Consider the following 17,025-nt stretch of genomic DNA (forward strand, 5'->3'; position numbering starts at 1 on the left):
GTGAGAACAGGTATAGCAAACGTGTTGATGGCCTTAATGATGCTTTTTCTTGTGAGCTTAAAACGCACGATTCGTCCTACTCGTTCAATATATGTCAGTCTCAATGCCTGTTTTGTGTCCTTGTGTTGAATCCTTGCTGATTGGTTATATCCAAGATATTGATATGTTTCATTTGTTGTCAGTGGTGAGATATATTTAACGTTAAGAATTTCATATTTAGGTTCCGTATTGAAACAAGATTTACATCAAAGAAAGGACAATAAGTTCCACCTTTTCAATACTATATATTGTGTGAAAGTTTTACATTACAGTTAAAACATCACAACGTTTTGTACATTCGGTACCGGTTTCGACAGATTCCCTGTCATCATCAGCCGAGAATAATTAAACAAAGACAAGTATAGATCATGATTCTTATGGTGTGATTACAATGGTGGATTAAAAATATACATTATATGATTAAAATAGTATATATATATATATATATATATACACATACACACAAATTAAAGGTAAGTAAAATGGGAATGGTCATTATTCTATGAGGTGTACACCTTAATATTTCTAATTAAAAGGTTAATTTGTTAAAAGAAATTTTGTTCTTGTAATATATAATTAGGGCCTATAGTAAAATTTGATTGTAGGCTTAAATCTGTAATATTTTAACTTTTTGACCAGTCAATTCATTGAAGTTATGTAGCCATGTTTGACACATTAAAAAGGTAAACAAACATTTAGTCGAATGGTGTTCCACATAAAATATGTACAATAAAATTTGATTGGAGCTTCAACTTGGACTTAAGAATGGAAGAATTATATTAATGTTCAATGCAAGCAGAAATAGATGAGTTAATTTTTTCACTATGTATTGATGTTGATAGTTAGAATGTCCATTGAACAGTTCAATATGTCGATTTGTATTCTGGAATGGTTTACATTATTTTGAGGAATAGTAATTGAGGTTCTTGCTAAGGTGGTACTTGAAGATCTTGTGTTGTAAGTTGTGAATACATAAATGATTTGGAAAGATCCTGATCCAAGTCAGAACCTCAGGTGCCAAGTTGGTAGTAGATAACATCCGACTTACTTACCTATAATTTGTGTATATATATATACTATTTTAATCATATAATGTATATTTATAATCCACCATTGTAATCACACCATAAGAATCATGATCTATACTTGTCTTTGTTTAATTATTCTCAGCTGATGACGACAGGGAATCTGTCGAAAACGGTACCGAATGTACAAAAGTTGTGATGTTTTAACTGTAATGTAAAACTTTCACACAATATATAGTATTGAAAAGGTGGAACTTATTGTCCTTTCTTTGATGTAAAAAAAGTGGTGAGATACCTGTTGCTTCAGAGTGGATGCCCTGTGCTGAGAAAGAGCCCCCCATAATTGTCTGAGTAGCACACTTATCGAATCCAAATTTCATGCAGATGTCTGTGGAGAAATTGTGGGTAACTGAAACAAGGTGTTCAAGTTGTCTTTGTGATGCAGCATACAGTTTCAGATCATCCATATACAGCAGATATGAAATTTTGTAGATTGCTCTTTGATTATTTTTGATAGTAAATCCATAAGTTGTTGAACTCAGTAAGTCTGATAGTGGATTCAGAGCATGACAAAACCATAGCAGACTGAGGGAATCCCCTTGGAAAATGCCTCTTTTAATTGGTATGAGGTCAGTTATCACACATTCTTCTCCATTGTGGAGGTTAATAGTGGTTTTCCAAGTCTGCATGGTAGTTGCTAGGAATGTCACTATTTTAGGACCAATTTTATATACTCGAAGAACCTCAACAAGCCGGGAATGTGGCACTGAGTCAAATGCCTTTCTGTAATCTATGAAACAAGTGAGCAAATTTCGGTTGTTATGGTATGCTTGTTCCATGATTATACTATCAATTATTAATTGTTCTTTACAGCCTTTTGTGAACCGTTGGCAGCCCTTTTGTTCCTCAGCGATAATGCCATTGACCTTGCAATGATTCTTGATTATATTTTCTACAAGTGATGTTATACTTTTGTATAAAGTTGGCAGGCATGTGATTGGTCTGCATCTTTAGTAAAGTGGTTTTTGGTATTCCTCAATATTTTCCTTACATGACTGCAAAGACAAGGACTTCGATGACCATTGGTGTATTGAGTAAGTCGATTGATCAATGGATAGCTACCATCAGCTACAGTGACTATATTAACACAGTGTGGCCAAGTTTGTGTAGTGGTGATAGACCATCTCCCTGAACACCTGTTTGGATTTGAAAGACTTTAGAAATCTCAGACCTTAACTTTATTTTGGAAGTGTAGTAAAACAAAAACTAACTGCCCTTGCTAAACGTCTCAAGTGCTATACTAAGGCAACGGAAAGAAAGGCACAAAACTCTCTTTTTAATGGGAATGAGAAACTATTTTACAACAAACTCAGGACACCTGAGACAGCTAACATGCAGAATAGCAATGGTATACCAACTGCGAAGAGCATAAGAGAATACTGGTCAACTATATGGGATGCATCCACAGAACATAATGAAGAGGCACATTGGCTTAAAAGTATTGATCAAGTGTAGACTCACTTGTAATGAGACCATACACTGTTTATTGGTCGCTACTGGTTTACTATATCACTACTGATGCAACTGATAATTTCACATTCAAGATCATGCTTATTTTAATAGTCTATGATGTTTTAGTTACCGATTTCTCCTCTCGTGAAAGATGCACCCTATATTTTTGTTATAAAAATTGGGGCGGAAAAAGTGCATCCACTGTGTGGATAAACTGTAATTTGAAAGGAAGAGATTACTTGACATCCACAGTACTATACGCGCACTTTTTCTTGAGCCCGATTTTTACGGGGTGAGGAGCAAGGAGGAAGTGCTGCCAGTTCCGGTTATACTGCCAACTGGATGGAAATGAAATCTCAATTGAATCGATAATATGATCGATCGAAATTAATTTTCTAAACATTTATTATCTTACGTCAACAATTGTGTCACACATACATTATTTAACATTATATAACATTTCTCAATGCGAATCTTGTTACTAGCATGAATTATATAGTTTGGCTTTGCTGTGTAAACAACAACAGTACTAGTTAGCAAAGTGTACACCAGATGTCGCACAGCGATGAATCAGCGATTCATAGTTTGTGTTTCAAAGGTTGCCGATATGGACGTCGAAGATAACCGAGGTTTACCGATTCAGCACTAGGGAGCTCCGGGCTCAAGAAAAAGTGCGCGTATAGTATTAAATACTGCTCAGCCGGTGATAGCTGCTACCCTCGCCGACATCTCTTTAATCACAAATACCTTGAAATAATCCATTTTAGGACATTAAGGGGTCAAATTATTATTTGGCATAGGTAGGTTTGGCTCTTGAAATGCAAGCGTAAAATTCGGCGTAAAATCATCGTCCGACCCTGTGGGCAGGCCTACGTCAGTGTAATTTTTTCCTCTCTTTGGCAGCAAATCATCACCTCTATCAACATTATCATCACTCCCTATCACTTCACTAATATCTTCAATATCAACTACCATCACTGTCAAAATCCACACCGGACTCAATCTCCTCTAAAAGTGTAAGATTTCATCCGGACGCATCTTACGCTCGTATGCGGCAGCCATCATTTAAACACGGTGTTTACAAGTGTGACAAAAGAAAACTACTCACGGAAAAAAATATAAACTACTTAGTTCAATGTGGTGATTAATAGATGACAGAAGCATATAACACAGTTATAAGGCAGACTGAGTATATTCGACCGCAGCATTAGCGGCGCAAAGTCCGACTTGAGTATACTCGATCGCAGCACTGGCGGGCCATTTCAGGCAGCTCGAGTATACTCGATCACAGCAGTGAAAAGGTTAAAGTAAATGTATGTTACACATTATGAATGGAAAGACACTGATTAACTAACAAATACTGTATCTTACCATCAACAGTAATATTCACTCCTTTTAGTTATTTACATAAATTAACATATGATTAACTTCTAATCAGAAAGGGAGGGAACTTCTGAATATCTAATAAACAACCACATATACAGTTGCTAAAAAAAAAGAGGGCTTGGTGTTGTAAGTTCCTCACATTTAATATTTTATCAGACTTAATTTCAATTATCATAAAAATATAATTTACCTCCCATGGAAATACAAACCCTGTGGATATCCACAACAAACACTGTAAGTTCCATGTTTCTGAGAAAAGTGTACTTACAAGAAACTTACAAAATACCATGTGCTCATCTTTTTTCTTCAGCGACTGTACATCTACATGTATAAGAGAGAAGTGTCAGAACCAAACACAAGTAAAATTTACACATTTTATACCTGCTGAGCAGCTTCCAATTAGAACTGCTACTGTCCGGTGAATGGGAATGTGAAGGCTTGGGACTTGTGGGACAGTTGGGGGCAACATTATGGTGAGGATGTCTTAAACCAAACATGAACTCAGAGCAGCTACCACTGCGATTTCTTCTTCGAGTTGAGCCAGGTGTTGAACCACCACCACTATCCCCAACTACATCATAGTCGAAGAGGTCAGTTTCTTCAGTAAGAACAGGCTTGCTATCCATTCCAGTCATTAGTAAGCCAGCGCTGCTTTCAACTAGAGACAAAGAAAACATACACCCAATCAAATATTTTGATGAACAGCAACTCCCCTGTGTAGAAATACAGCTTGCATATAAGGAAGATAGATATTAATCAATGCATCAAGTCATATATAGACAGGAAGAAAAAGAAATACAAAATAGGATGAACATAAAAGTAGGTCAAAGTGTGAAGAGGGAGCAAAGAAAAGAGGAGACAGGGAAAAACATGAAAACACAAAAGGACAAGGACAATCTCCATATCTTCAAACACTTCCATCACAAAGAGATAGGCTCTATCCTCCTAATTCCTAGTTGTTCTATCTTCTATATACATCTGTTTTCAGCCCCCGACAAGCTCATTTCTGCTTGCCAGCTTCATAACAAGGGCAGGCATCAATATTCATTGAGGGGCTCATCTTGACAGATCTTCAGTCTTCCTATGGGAAGTGTAGGATAAAAAGAAAGCCAGATAAGGGATTAGGAAGACAAAACCGCACTAGGGGAAAAGGATCCAAATGGGATAGTATATACAGTAGGCTATATTGGAAAGGAACAAACAATATATAACATTAAGTCATACATAGACAGAGAAGATTTTTTTTTTTTTGGTAGTTGTTTCACGTCGCACCGACACAGATAGGTCTTATGGCGATGATGGGACAGGGAAGGGCTAGGAGTGGGAAGGAAGCGGCCGTGGCCTTAATTAAGGTACAGCCCCAGCATTTGCCTGGTGTGAAAATGGGAAACCACGGAAAACCATTTTCAGGGCCGCCGACAGTGGGGTTCGAACCTACTATCTCCCGAATACTGGACACTGGCCGCACTTAAGCGACTGCAGCTATCGAGCTCGGTAGACAGAGAAGAGGAACGAAGAAAGGAACACAAAATAGGGTGAACATAAAGGCAGGTTAGTGTGTCAAGAGGGAGCAATAGAAAGAGGAGACAAGAACAAGCATTAAAAAAAGAGAGACAAGGACAATCAGCATATCTTCATGAACTGTCATCACAGATAGCTCTCTCCTCATCATTCCTAGTTCTTCTACATACATCTCCTTTTCAGCCTGTGCTTATCCAGCTTTTTTCTTCTCAAATCAAGATTGAAGATCTGTCAGGATGGCCCTTCAACGTGTGTAATGTCTGCCTTCCCTGATGAAGCTGGGAAGTAGAAACAAGCTTGTTGAGGGAGACAAAAATCAGTAAAGGTGGATGCTAACAAAGTCTGCAGTGCTGTGTGATACCAATTCTGGACTGCTGTGCAAACATTATGTAATTTGAGGCTCAAGTACCAACTACATGTTTTAAAAACAATTCTTGTTACAATTGCAGCTTAATAAGCGAATAGCACCAAACTGAGCCAAACAACACAAATTTGATGCTCACCTCAGAGTTCTAAATCAAATCAGTCAGTCATCACCGATATGCATTTAGAACTGTCATTCAGGTGGCAGATTCCCTATCAATACCTAGTCTTTTCATAAATAAATTCAAAGAACTTGGAAATGTATCAAATATTTCACTTGAAAAATTATTCCATTCCCTAATTTCTCATCTACAAATGTATATTTGCCTGTCCTCTTGAATTCTAACTTTAACTTCATATTATCATTTTTTCTACCTTCAAAATCTCCATTCAAGTTTATTCTTCTACTAACATCATTACATGCCCTCCCTCCACCAACGGCTTGGAACATACTGCTTATAGATGTTGATTCCCGAACACCTCATTTCCTTACTCCCAAGTCTCCCCAGCTGAAAGTTTGCAACACTACTGTAACACCACTCTCGGAAATCACCGAGACCAAATCGTGCTGCTTGACTTTGGATATTTTTAAGTTTTTGTATCAAGTAATCCTGGTGTGGATCCCGTACACTGGAACCATTTGGGGTCTTACCAGAGACTAAATTGCTCTCTCTTTTACATCATTAACAAAACTACAAAATACTCTTATAACCATATGGAGAGATCTGTAACCTTTGTTTACAACCTCATTAATTCAATTACTCCAATGAAGATCTTTCCTTATGTTAACACCTAAGTCCTTACAGTGATCCCCGCGAAGTACTATACTTTCACTCCATCAATGCAGTAATTAAAACTGAGAGGACTTTTCCTCTTAGTGAAACTTACAACCTGACTTTTAATCCCATTTACGATCAAACAATTGTCTGTTGTCCATGTCACAACATTGCCGAGGTCTTTTGCAATCGTTCACAATCCTGTAACTTATTTACTATTCTATAATACAAAAAGCCTTATCTGTGACTCCAGTTTTTTCTTTTCTTTGTTTTGCTAGTGGTTTAATGTTGCACAAACACGTCAGAGGTTTTCGGCAATGTAAGGATAAGAAATTGATAGGACTGGGACGGCAGTGGCCATGGCCTTAATTAAGCTACAGGCCCAGCATTTGCCTAGTGTGAAAACAGGAAACCATGGAAAACCATCTTTAGGGCTGCCAACAGTGGGATTTGAAACCACAATCTCCCGAATGCACGTTCACAACTATGCAATAAAAGCTGTATGGCCAACTCGCTCAGTATTTATATTACAAGTGACAAATTTCATAATCGATTCTGTATCGATTGGACAACTTTTTAACATTAAAATCTGTCTTCAATGATTTAAGCCCACTAAGGAACGCTGATGACTAGTTCTTCCTCGACGCTCTTCTTCGTTCCCAATATCTCTTAACACTGCTGATAATTTCTCCTTTCTCTCCTGTGAAAGGGGCATCCGACTTCTAGGGACTCTAGGTGGTGGGGTCCAAGACTGTACCATAGCACAAAATTTGGAACGGTCTTCTATATCGATGTCTGAAATCCCAGCCGAATCCAAGTCTTTCTGTACTTCATTAAGCCACAAGCTTTCAGTCTTGTAGCTTTTAACCAAAGAGAAGATCTTCTTGGTAAGCCTGTTGCTGTCCATTTGTTGTAGGTGTCCATAGAACTTAAGCCTCCTACGTCGCATGCTGGTATTGGCTGATTCTGTCGATACAGCTCAGAGTTCGATATAAGTCTGTAGGTTCCATCTGGGAGCAATCTTGGTCCATGAATTTTCCTGAGGATACGTCTTTCAGCTTTCTCTAGATCTTCCATGGTGTCTTTTTTGTTCATCAGGAGGGTCTCTGAGGTGTACAAAAACTGTGGTCTGACAACAGTTTTGTAATGACAGAGCATTTTTCAAAATGCACGTCTTATTATAATGGTTGTAGGATAGTTGGTACGCTGAACTGAGTTTGTTACATCTTTCTAAGATGGATGTACCATCTCTACCATTGGGGTGGACCCATTCACCAAGACAGCGGAAGCGATTGACTCTGCCAATCGTTCCATGTATGGTCGTCAAAGAGGGGGGGGGATGCCAAGTCTCAAAGTACTTAGCTTTTTCGTACGATATGTGTAATCCTGCCTTCACCGCTATATCATGCAGAGCTTCGATAGCAATGCCAGCATCCTTAGAGCTGCTGGTTAGGATTGCAATGTCATCTGCGAATGCTAGGCACCTGATCTCAATCTTTCGGGTCCCGGCTCCAATGGCAACTGGTTTGATTTCTAGATTCATCAGTGTACATTACCAGTTCTTGATGACTTTATCAAGCACTAGATTAAACAGAATGGGTGATAGGCCATCACCCTGTCGTACTCCAGTTCTTATCTTGAAACTCCGAGATAGCTCTCCCCTAAACTTTACCTTAGATGCTGTATCTGTAAGAGTCTGTTGGATAAGGGTGCACGTGTTGTAATCGACACCTCGTTCTTGCAGTATGGAGAAGAATGTCTGGTGGTCGATAGAATCATAAGTTTTTTTAAAGTTGACGAAAACCACAGTGATGTTCATACTCCTTACTTGCTTTAGTTGGAGAATGGTTTATAGGTTGAAGATCTGCTCGGTACAGGACCATCCCCGCCAAAATCCTCCTTGATATTCACCAACTGTTCGATCACATTGGCTTTCCACATTGTCCAGTAAAATCCTTGATAGCACTTTGTATGCTACTGACAGCAGACATATCCCTCGGTAGTTGATGACATCACTGCGGTCAACTTTTTTATGTAAAGGGTGTATGATAGCTGATTTCCAGTCATCAGGGATCCTGCCAGTCTCCCAACAGTTGATCAAGATGGCCTTTGTGATCTTCTTTCCACCTGCTTTTAGAGCTTCCGCAATGATGCCATCTTCCCCAAGTGCCTTGCAGTTCTTAAGATGTCCGATGGCATTAGGAACTTACTGCTTTCTTGGTGGGTTAGATGGCAAGTGTATCTCTGGAGGATCTTCAACAGGTAATCTCTCTGTGGGCTCTTCGCAAATGAGCAACTGCTCAAAGTAGTTTGCCAAAAGTTCTGCGTTCCGGTGGTTACAGGTCTGTATTCTTAAAGTGAAGACATTGTGGTTTATAACCCGAGAGTTCCTCTTTGAAGGCCTGATAAAAGTTTCTGGTGTTGTACATTCTGAATTCTTTATCTAACTTCTCCAGTCTTGAACGATCGTAAGATCTTTTCACATGCCTGATGGTATATAGGTGTGTGTATGTATATATATAAGAAAATATAAAGGTTAAATAATACTGTCATACGGCACTCACCTCTAAATCGTTACAGGATCAGATAATGCTTCACATACTCTAATTCCCTGAGTTCTATTTTCTAGAAATTCAGCTACCCATTCAACCATTCTTTTGTCTAGTCCAAGAGACCTCATTTTTGTCAGCAGTCTCCCATGATTTTCCCCATCAAGCCTTGGATACATCAATAGCAACACAGTCCATTTGACTCCTGCACCTAAAATATCTGTTGTATCTTGCTGGAAAGGTTGAGTCTCACTGAAATAAACTTTCTGAAGCTGAACTATCTTCTCAATTAGTAATTTTGCAAGCATGTCTAATATAATAACTTATTATTACAATTTGCCTTACGTCGCACTGACACAGATAGGTCTCATTGCGACAATGGGATAGGAAAGGGCTAGGAGTGGGAAGGAAGTGACAGTGGCCTTTTCTTTAGGCACAACCCCTGAATTTGCCTGGTGTGAAAATGGGAAACCACGTAGAATCATCTTCAGGGCAGTAAACAGTGGTGATTGAACCCACTATCTTCGTAATGCAAGCTCATAGCTATGTAATCCAAACCGCGCAGCCACTTGATCAGCCTAATATAATCAGAAAGAATGTTTTTCCAGAGATTACATGCAAAATATGTCAAGCTGGCTGGCTGGCTGGCCTGTAATTATCCAGTTTATGTTTATTACCCTTTTCCTTATACACCTTGTACTATAGCATCTCACCATTCATTTGGTATAGCTCCTTCATGCAAACAGTAATAAAATATTTCAGACAAATCTTGTGAGTGTTTGGTATGCTGCTTTTCTCACACAGGCTCTAGAGGAGCATGTTCTAGCTCTCATTCAGCATGGAGGTTTCAGTACTCATGAAGCAGCAGTCAAATGAATTGTTTTACTTCTCAGTGCTGTGTATGAATAAGATAGTAGCAACTGATAGGGGGCACTGGTTAATCTCCATTGAGATCAAGTAATGAGATAACAAGGATCACAATAAGGGTTCAGAACAAAGAACAACCTTGGACTATTTTGTTGGTAGTGAACAATGGGTCACAGTTAGCACAGATATGGTCCAATGCTAAAATATCCAAAATTTGAGAATGTCCTAAATGTTAAAAAGTCTACATACATAAAATGTCCAATCAAACAAGGGGAAAATGAAAACCTATGGCCTGTTTTCCAGTCAGTGACTGGGTCAGGGATATAATGAATGAATCATATCTAGGCTATTAGTACGATGGGGTCGCCACTCCCAAAGTGATTTATTAACGACTGATAGTTGCTATGAAATGAGAATGGAGAGTGTTGCTGGAATGAAAGATGACAGAGAAAACCAGAGTACCTGGAGAAAAACCTGTCCCGCCACCGCTTTGTCCAGCACAAATCTCACATGGAGTGACTGGCATTTGAACCACGGTATCCAGCGGTGAGAGGCCGACGCGCTGCGTCCGAGCCAGGGAGGCTTCCAATTAAACAAGGTATAAAACTGAAATGTCCAAACTCTATGGAGGTCCATATTCTAAAAGGTCCAAAAGTTAATAGAATATAGTCCAGTGACTAAAGTTTCTAGTTTTAAAAATGTCTAGATGTATTCAAAATAAATTACCAATAAACTTGAAGTATGAACTGTGTTTAAATCAGTTTATTTAATCTATGTAGAATTGTTACAGCCAGGAATGTATGGCATACTTTAGAGCTAATACTTATCTTGTGGGTTACAATGTAGTTTCAAGTGATAAGCAATTGAATAGGTGCTCGCAAAAACAGGCTAACAAACTTTTTTTTTTTTAAATATGAGTTATGTCCTCCTCTGCGAACCATGTGACCTTGCCGCGGTGGGGAGGCTTGCGTGTCCCAATGATGCAGATAGCCGAGCCGCAGGTGCAACCATATCGGATGGGTATCTGTTGAGAGACCAGACTAACGAATGGTTCATCGAAAGGGCGGTAGCAGCCTTTCGGTAGTTGCAAGGGCGGCAGTCTGGATGATTGACTGATACGGCCTTGTAATAATACTCAACATGGCTTAGCTGTGTTGATACTGCTACACGGCTGAAAGCAACGGGGAAACTACAGCCGTAACTAACTCCCGAGGACATGCAGCTCTCTCTGTATGAATGATGTACTGATGATGGCTTCCTCCCGGGTAAAATATTCCGGAGGTAAACTAGTCCCCCATTCGGATCTCCGGGTGGGGACTACACGAGAGGGGGCGATCATCAGGAAGATGAATAATGACATTCTGCGAGTCGGAGCGTGGAATGTTAGAAGTTTGAATCGTTGTGGTAGGTTAGAGAATCTGAAAAGGGAGATGGATAGGCTAAAGTTAGATGTAGTTGGCATAAGTGAAGTACGTTGGCAGGAAGAACAAGATTTTTGGTCAGGCGACTACCGAATTATCAACACAAAATCAAACAGAGGAAATGCAGGAGTTGGTTTAATAATGAATAAGAAAATAGGGCAGCGGGTAAGCTACTACGACCAGCATAGTGAAAGAATTATTGTCGTCAAGATAGACACCAAACCAATGCCCACCACAATAGTGCAGGTCTATATGCCTACTAGTTCAGCGGATGATGAAGAAATCGAAAGAATATATGAGGAGATAGAAGATTTAATACAATATGTAAAAGGTGACGAGAATCTAATTGTGATGGGAGACTGGAATGCAGTGGTAGGCCAAGGAAGAGAAGGTAGTACAGTAGGAGAATTTGGATTGGGACGAAGGAACGAAAGAGGAAGTCGTCTGGTTGAATTCTGCACTGATCATAATTTAGTCCTTGCCAATACTTGGTTCAAACACCACAAACGACGGCTGTATACATGGACGAGACCTGGAGACACTGGAAATATCAAATAGACTTCATTATGATTAGGCAGAGATTCAGAAACCAGGTGTTGGATTGCAAAACTTTCCCAGGAGCAGACGTGGACTCTGACCACAACTTGTTGGTCATGAAATGCCATCTGAAGTTGAAGAAATTGAAGAAAGGAAAGAATGCAAAAAGATGGGATCTAGATAAGTTGAAAGTAAATATGTGAGGGATTGTTTCAAGGAACATGTTGCACAAGGACTAAATGAAAAGGCTGAAGGAAACACTATAGAGGAAGAGTGGAGAGTCATGAAAAATGAAGTCAGTAGGGCTGCTGAAGAAATGTTAGGAAGGAAGAAAAGATCAACTAAGAATCAGTGGATAACTCAGGAGATACTAGACCTGATTGATGAACGACGAAAATACAAGAATGCTAGAAATGAAGAGGGCAGAAAAGAATACAGGCGATTAAAGAATGAAGTGGATAGAAAGTGCAAGGCAGCTAAGGAAGAATGGCTGAAGGAGAAATGCAAGGATGTCGAAGGCTGTATGGTCCTGGGAAAGGTAGATGCTGCATACAGGAAAATCAAGGAAACCTTTGGAGAAAGGAAATCTAGGAGTATGAATATTAAGAGCTCAGATGGAAAACCACTTCTAGGGAAAGAAGACAAAGCAGAAAGATGGCAGGAGCATATCCAACAGTTGTATCAAGGTAAAGATGTAGATAATTTGGTTCTGGAACATGAAGAGGCTGTTGATGCTGATGAAAAGGGAGACCCAATTTTGAGGTCAGAGTTTGACAGAGCTGTGAGTGACCTCAATAGGAACAAGGCACCTGGAATTGATGACATTCCCTCTATTACTGACTGCCCTAGGAGAAACCAGCATGGCAAGGTTATTTCATTTAGCCTGCAAGATGTATGACAGGAGAAGTCCCATCCGATTTTCGGCAGAATGTTGTTATACCTATTCCCAAGAAAGCCGGTGCTGACAGGTGTGAAAACTACCGCACCATTAGTTTAGTATCTCATGCCTGCAAAATTTTAACACGTATTATTTACAGAAGAATGGAAAAACAAGTTGAAGCTGAGTTGGGAGAAGATCAATTTGGCTTCAGAAGAAATGTAGGAACACGTGAAGCTATCCTGACTTTACGTCTGATCTTAGAGGATCGAATCAAGAAGGACGAGCCCACGTACATGGCATTCGTAGATCTAGAAAAGGCATTCGATAATGTTGATTGGACCAAGCTATTTATGATTCTGAAGATGATAGTGATCAGATACCGAGAACGAAGAATTATCTACAATCTGTATAAAAATCAGTCTGCAGTGATAAGAATCGAGGGCTTTGAAAAAGAAGCAGCAATCCAGAAAGGAGTGAGGCAAGGCTGCAGTTTCTCCCCTCTCCTTTTCAATGTTTACATAGAACAGGCAGTAAAGGAAATCAAAGAGAAATTTGGAAAGGGAATCACAGTCCAAGGAGAGGAAATCAAAACCTTGAGATTTGCCGATGATATTGTTATTTTATCTGAGACTGCAGAAGATCTCGAGAAGTTGCTGAATGGTATGGATGAAGTCTTGGGTAAGGAGTACAAGATGAAAATAAATAAGTCCAAAACAAAAGTAATGGAGTGCAGTTGAACGAAGGCAGGTGATGCAGGAAATATTAGATTAGGAAATGAAGTCTTAAAGGAAGTAGATGAATATTGTTACTTGGGTAGTAAAATAACTAATGATGGCAGAAGTAAGGAGGACATAAAATGCAGACTAGCACAAGCAAGGAAGAGCTTTCTTAAGAAAAGAAATTTGCTCACTTCAAACATTGATATCGGAATTAGAAAGATGTTTTTGAAGACTTTCGTGTGGAGCGTGGCATTGTATGGAAGTGAAACATGGACGATAACTGGCTCAGAAAGAAAGAGAATAGAAGCTTTTGAAATGTGGTGTTACAGAAGAATGCTGAAGGTGAGATGGATAGATCGAATCACGAATGAAGAGATACTGAATCGAATTGGTGAGAGGAGATCGATTTGGCTAAATTTGACGAGAAGAAGAGATAGAATGATCGGACGCATCTTAAGACACCCAGGACTTGTTCAGTTGGTTTTTGAAGGAAGTGTAGGGGGTAAGAACGGTAGGGGTAGACCAAGATATGAATATGACAAGCAGATTAGAGCAGATGTAGGATGCAGTAGTTACGTAGAAATGAAAAGGTTAGCACAGGATAGGGTGGCATGGAGGTCTGCATCAAACCAGTCTATGGACTGATGACTCAAACAACAACATGAGTTATGTGCTGCCATCTATTGTGAGAGGTTCAAACTATCTTCTGTGTGTTGGGCTGACATGAGGGAATGCTGTATGATGAGATACAAAGCTTTTACATTTTATGCTATTTTATCATCGTGAGTCGTGTAACTCATTGCTGAGCGTCATGACCCCATTTGACTTCACACAATATTCTTGATTAAGCGGCGCCAACTTTGATGTTCAGCTTTTCCTAAAGCCTGCTGAAGAGTCAGACCGGTGCTACGCAGAACTTGATCAATCCACCTGCTCAATGTCCTTCATCGTGGTTTTCTGCTGACAAATTTGCCTCCTATGATACACTTCTCCAGATTTTCATTATCCCATCTTACAATATGCCTGAGGAATTGGACTAATCTCCTTATAACGTGAGACAAGAGACGTTAGGAGATATTCAGTTCTTGAACAATAGATGCATTAGTTCTTCTTTCCGTCCAAGGTACACGGAGCAACCTTCTCCAACACCATATCTGAAACGCATCGATATGGTACTTATCTCTTGCCTTGAGGGTCCAGGTCTCGGAGCCATAAAGGAAGACAGAGAACACAAGTGAATCAACTAGTCTAATATTTGTACTGTTTGTTATTGCTCTGCTCTGACATATTTTTTGTAAGTTTGCTCATGGCAAAGGTGATATGTCTCCTAATTTCTTTGTCAGAACTTCCGGTATCACAGATGGTCGACCCAAGGTATATACAGTCATTTACCACTTCCAGTTCCGTTAATCGACCTGTCAGCTGGATCTGTGCTGCTCTGTCAATTACCATTAGTTTGGACTTGCTCAGGTTGCTCTCTAGCCCATATTCTAAACTTGCATCTTTTACCCTTGCTGGTAATTCTGCAAGTACATCTTCACTGCCGACAAGGAGAGTGGTGTCATCAGCAAAGTGCAGGTTACTAATTTTTCATCCATCAATTGATATGCCTCCAGTCCAGTCATTGAGGGCTTTCTTCATCACATATTCAGCATAGATGTTATATAGAATACGTGATAATATGCAGGCCTGTCGGATACCCTGCAAAATACTGAAAAAATGTGAAATGTTGCCATCTACATTTACAGTTGCATTGTTGTTTCCATACAGACTATTCAGTAAAGATATTAAAATTTGTAGAATGCCAAATTCACCAAGAACCTGCCATAGTTTATTCCAGACAACACAATCAAAAGCTTTCTTGTAGTCAAGGAAGCATATTAGCACAGAAACACAGCTCATGAGATGTTTTTAATTATTTGCCTCATATTAAAAATCTGTTCCTGTGTTCATTTCCTGCAACAAATCCTGCTTGCTCAATGAATATGTGAGGCATTATGTAGGACTTCAGATGCAGATTTATGATGTACAATAAAATCTTACTTGCATGAGATATCAGAGCAACTGCATGAGTTGGAACACTTCCTGACTAACCCTTTCTTGTGCAAGGGGATTAAGATAGAGCTTGTCCAATCTTTTGGCCATTCTCTCATTGTCCATATCCTACTACACAATGAGTGCATCACATACAAGCCTTCTTCACTCATTTCTTTAAGCATCTCTCCAGAAATACCATCCAGTCACCAAGGATTTTTTTTTTTTTCCCCCTTCCCAAATGGTTAATGGCGTTCTTGATTTCACTTTGTAGAATGGAAGGGTCCAATGCAGAAGGCCCTCCTGGTTGATGGACTGTTACATCATAATTTCTTCCAGAGTATAGCTATTCACAGTATTGTTTCCATCTCTCCAGCGCTTCTTTTCTATATCCAATTAGGCGCCCATTCTCACCTTCTACAATCCATGTGTGTGGTTTAAATTGATGACTAATACTATAGATTTTGTTGAAGAGATCCTTTGTTTGATTTTGGCTCTGGTTTTGTTCCATTTCCTCGCAAACGCTATGGATGAACTGTAATTTATCATTCCTACAATGAAGCTGTATCTCTCTACACAGGATCCTGTACCTATTTTCATCCTGAATGGATTGGATACTACGTTTCTTCAAATAATAACTTCCTTCAATCAGTTGCAAAGTCTTGTTCGATATCCAGGGATGTTTTGCACTTGGTGTCCTCCTAGTTGGTTCTGGGAGAGAAGAGGAGACAATCTCTTTCATTCTGTCCCACGTCTGACAAGGTGATTCTTCTTCATTTAGTAGCAAATCTGGGAGCTTTGGCCGTACAAGTTGCCCAAAGCATGCTAGAGATTCCTGGTTAGTGAGTCTAAACTGTCTTGCTCTTATCTTCTTGGTGACTTTTAGTTTTAGCCATACTTTCATGGACAACAGATTGTGGTCATTGCTACATTCTGCTCCAGGAAAGGTCTTATAATATAGAACAGATGTCTTCCAACGTTGTCTCACCAAGATAAAATCAATCTGATTCCTGACTCTATCACCAAGTGATATCCAAGTGTATAGGCACCTTAGGTGATTGCTGGAAGAGGGTATTGCAAACTACCATGTCATTGCCAACACAGAACTCCAGTAGCCGCTTTGCTCGTTCATTCGTTTCACCTAGGTCATAATGACCAATCACAGATCTGATGTCAGTGTCTCCAGTAGTGTCCCCAGTCTCAGCATTGAAGTCACCTTGGATTATTATATTTGCAAACAGATTGATGGTATGTTCTAATAGTTCATAGAACTCTTCTATTTCAGCATCTGATGCTGCAGCTGTGGGAGCATAGACCTGGATAATATTAATCCTGCAAGGGGAAGCATTCATTTTGACGGTAATGATTCTATCACTGATGGGTTCATAGCTTAGGA

At 39.5% G+C, this 17,025-nt stretch overlaps 1 protein-coding gene across 6 annotated transcripts in view; it reads right to left on the reverse strand.

The window, feature by feature from the left end:
- The window catches only part of Crag (DENN domain-containing protein Crag), a 579,187-nt gene that overhangs the window by 206,287 nt on the left and 355,875 nt on the right, over positions 1–17,025 (reverse strand). For all 6 annotated transcript variants that reach the window (XM_068225395.1, XM_068225392.1, XM_068225393.1 and 3 more), the window contains one exon: positions 4,344–4,620. In XM_068225395.1, coding sequence (XP_068081496.1) covers positions 4,344–4,620 — 277 coding nt within the window. The remainder of the gene's footprint in view (positions 1–4,343; positions 4,621–17,025) is intronic.

This window comes from Anabrus simplex, chromosome 1 (assembly GCF_040414725.1).
Source record: "Anabrus simplex isolate iqAnaSimp1 chromosome 1, ASM4041472v1, whole genome shotgun sequence".
Classification (NCBI taxonomy): Eukaryota; Metazoa; Arthropoda; class Insecta; order Orthoptera; family Tettigoniidae; genus Anabrus; species Anabrus simplex.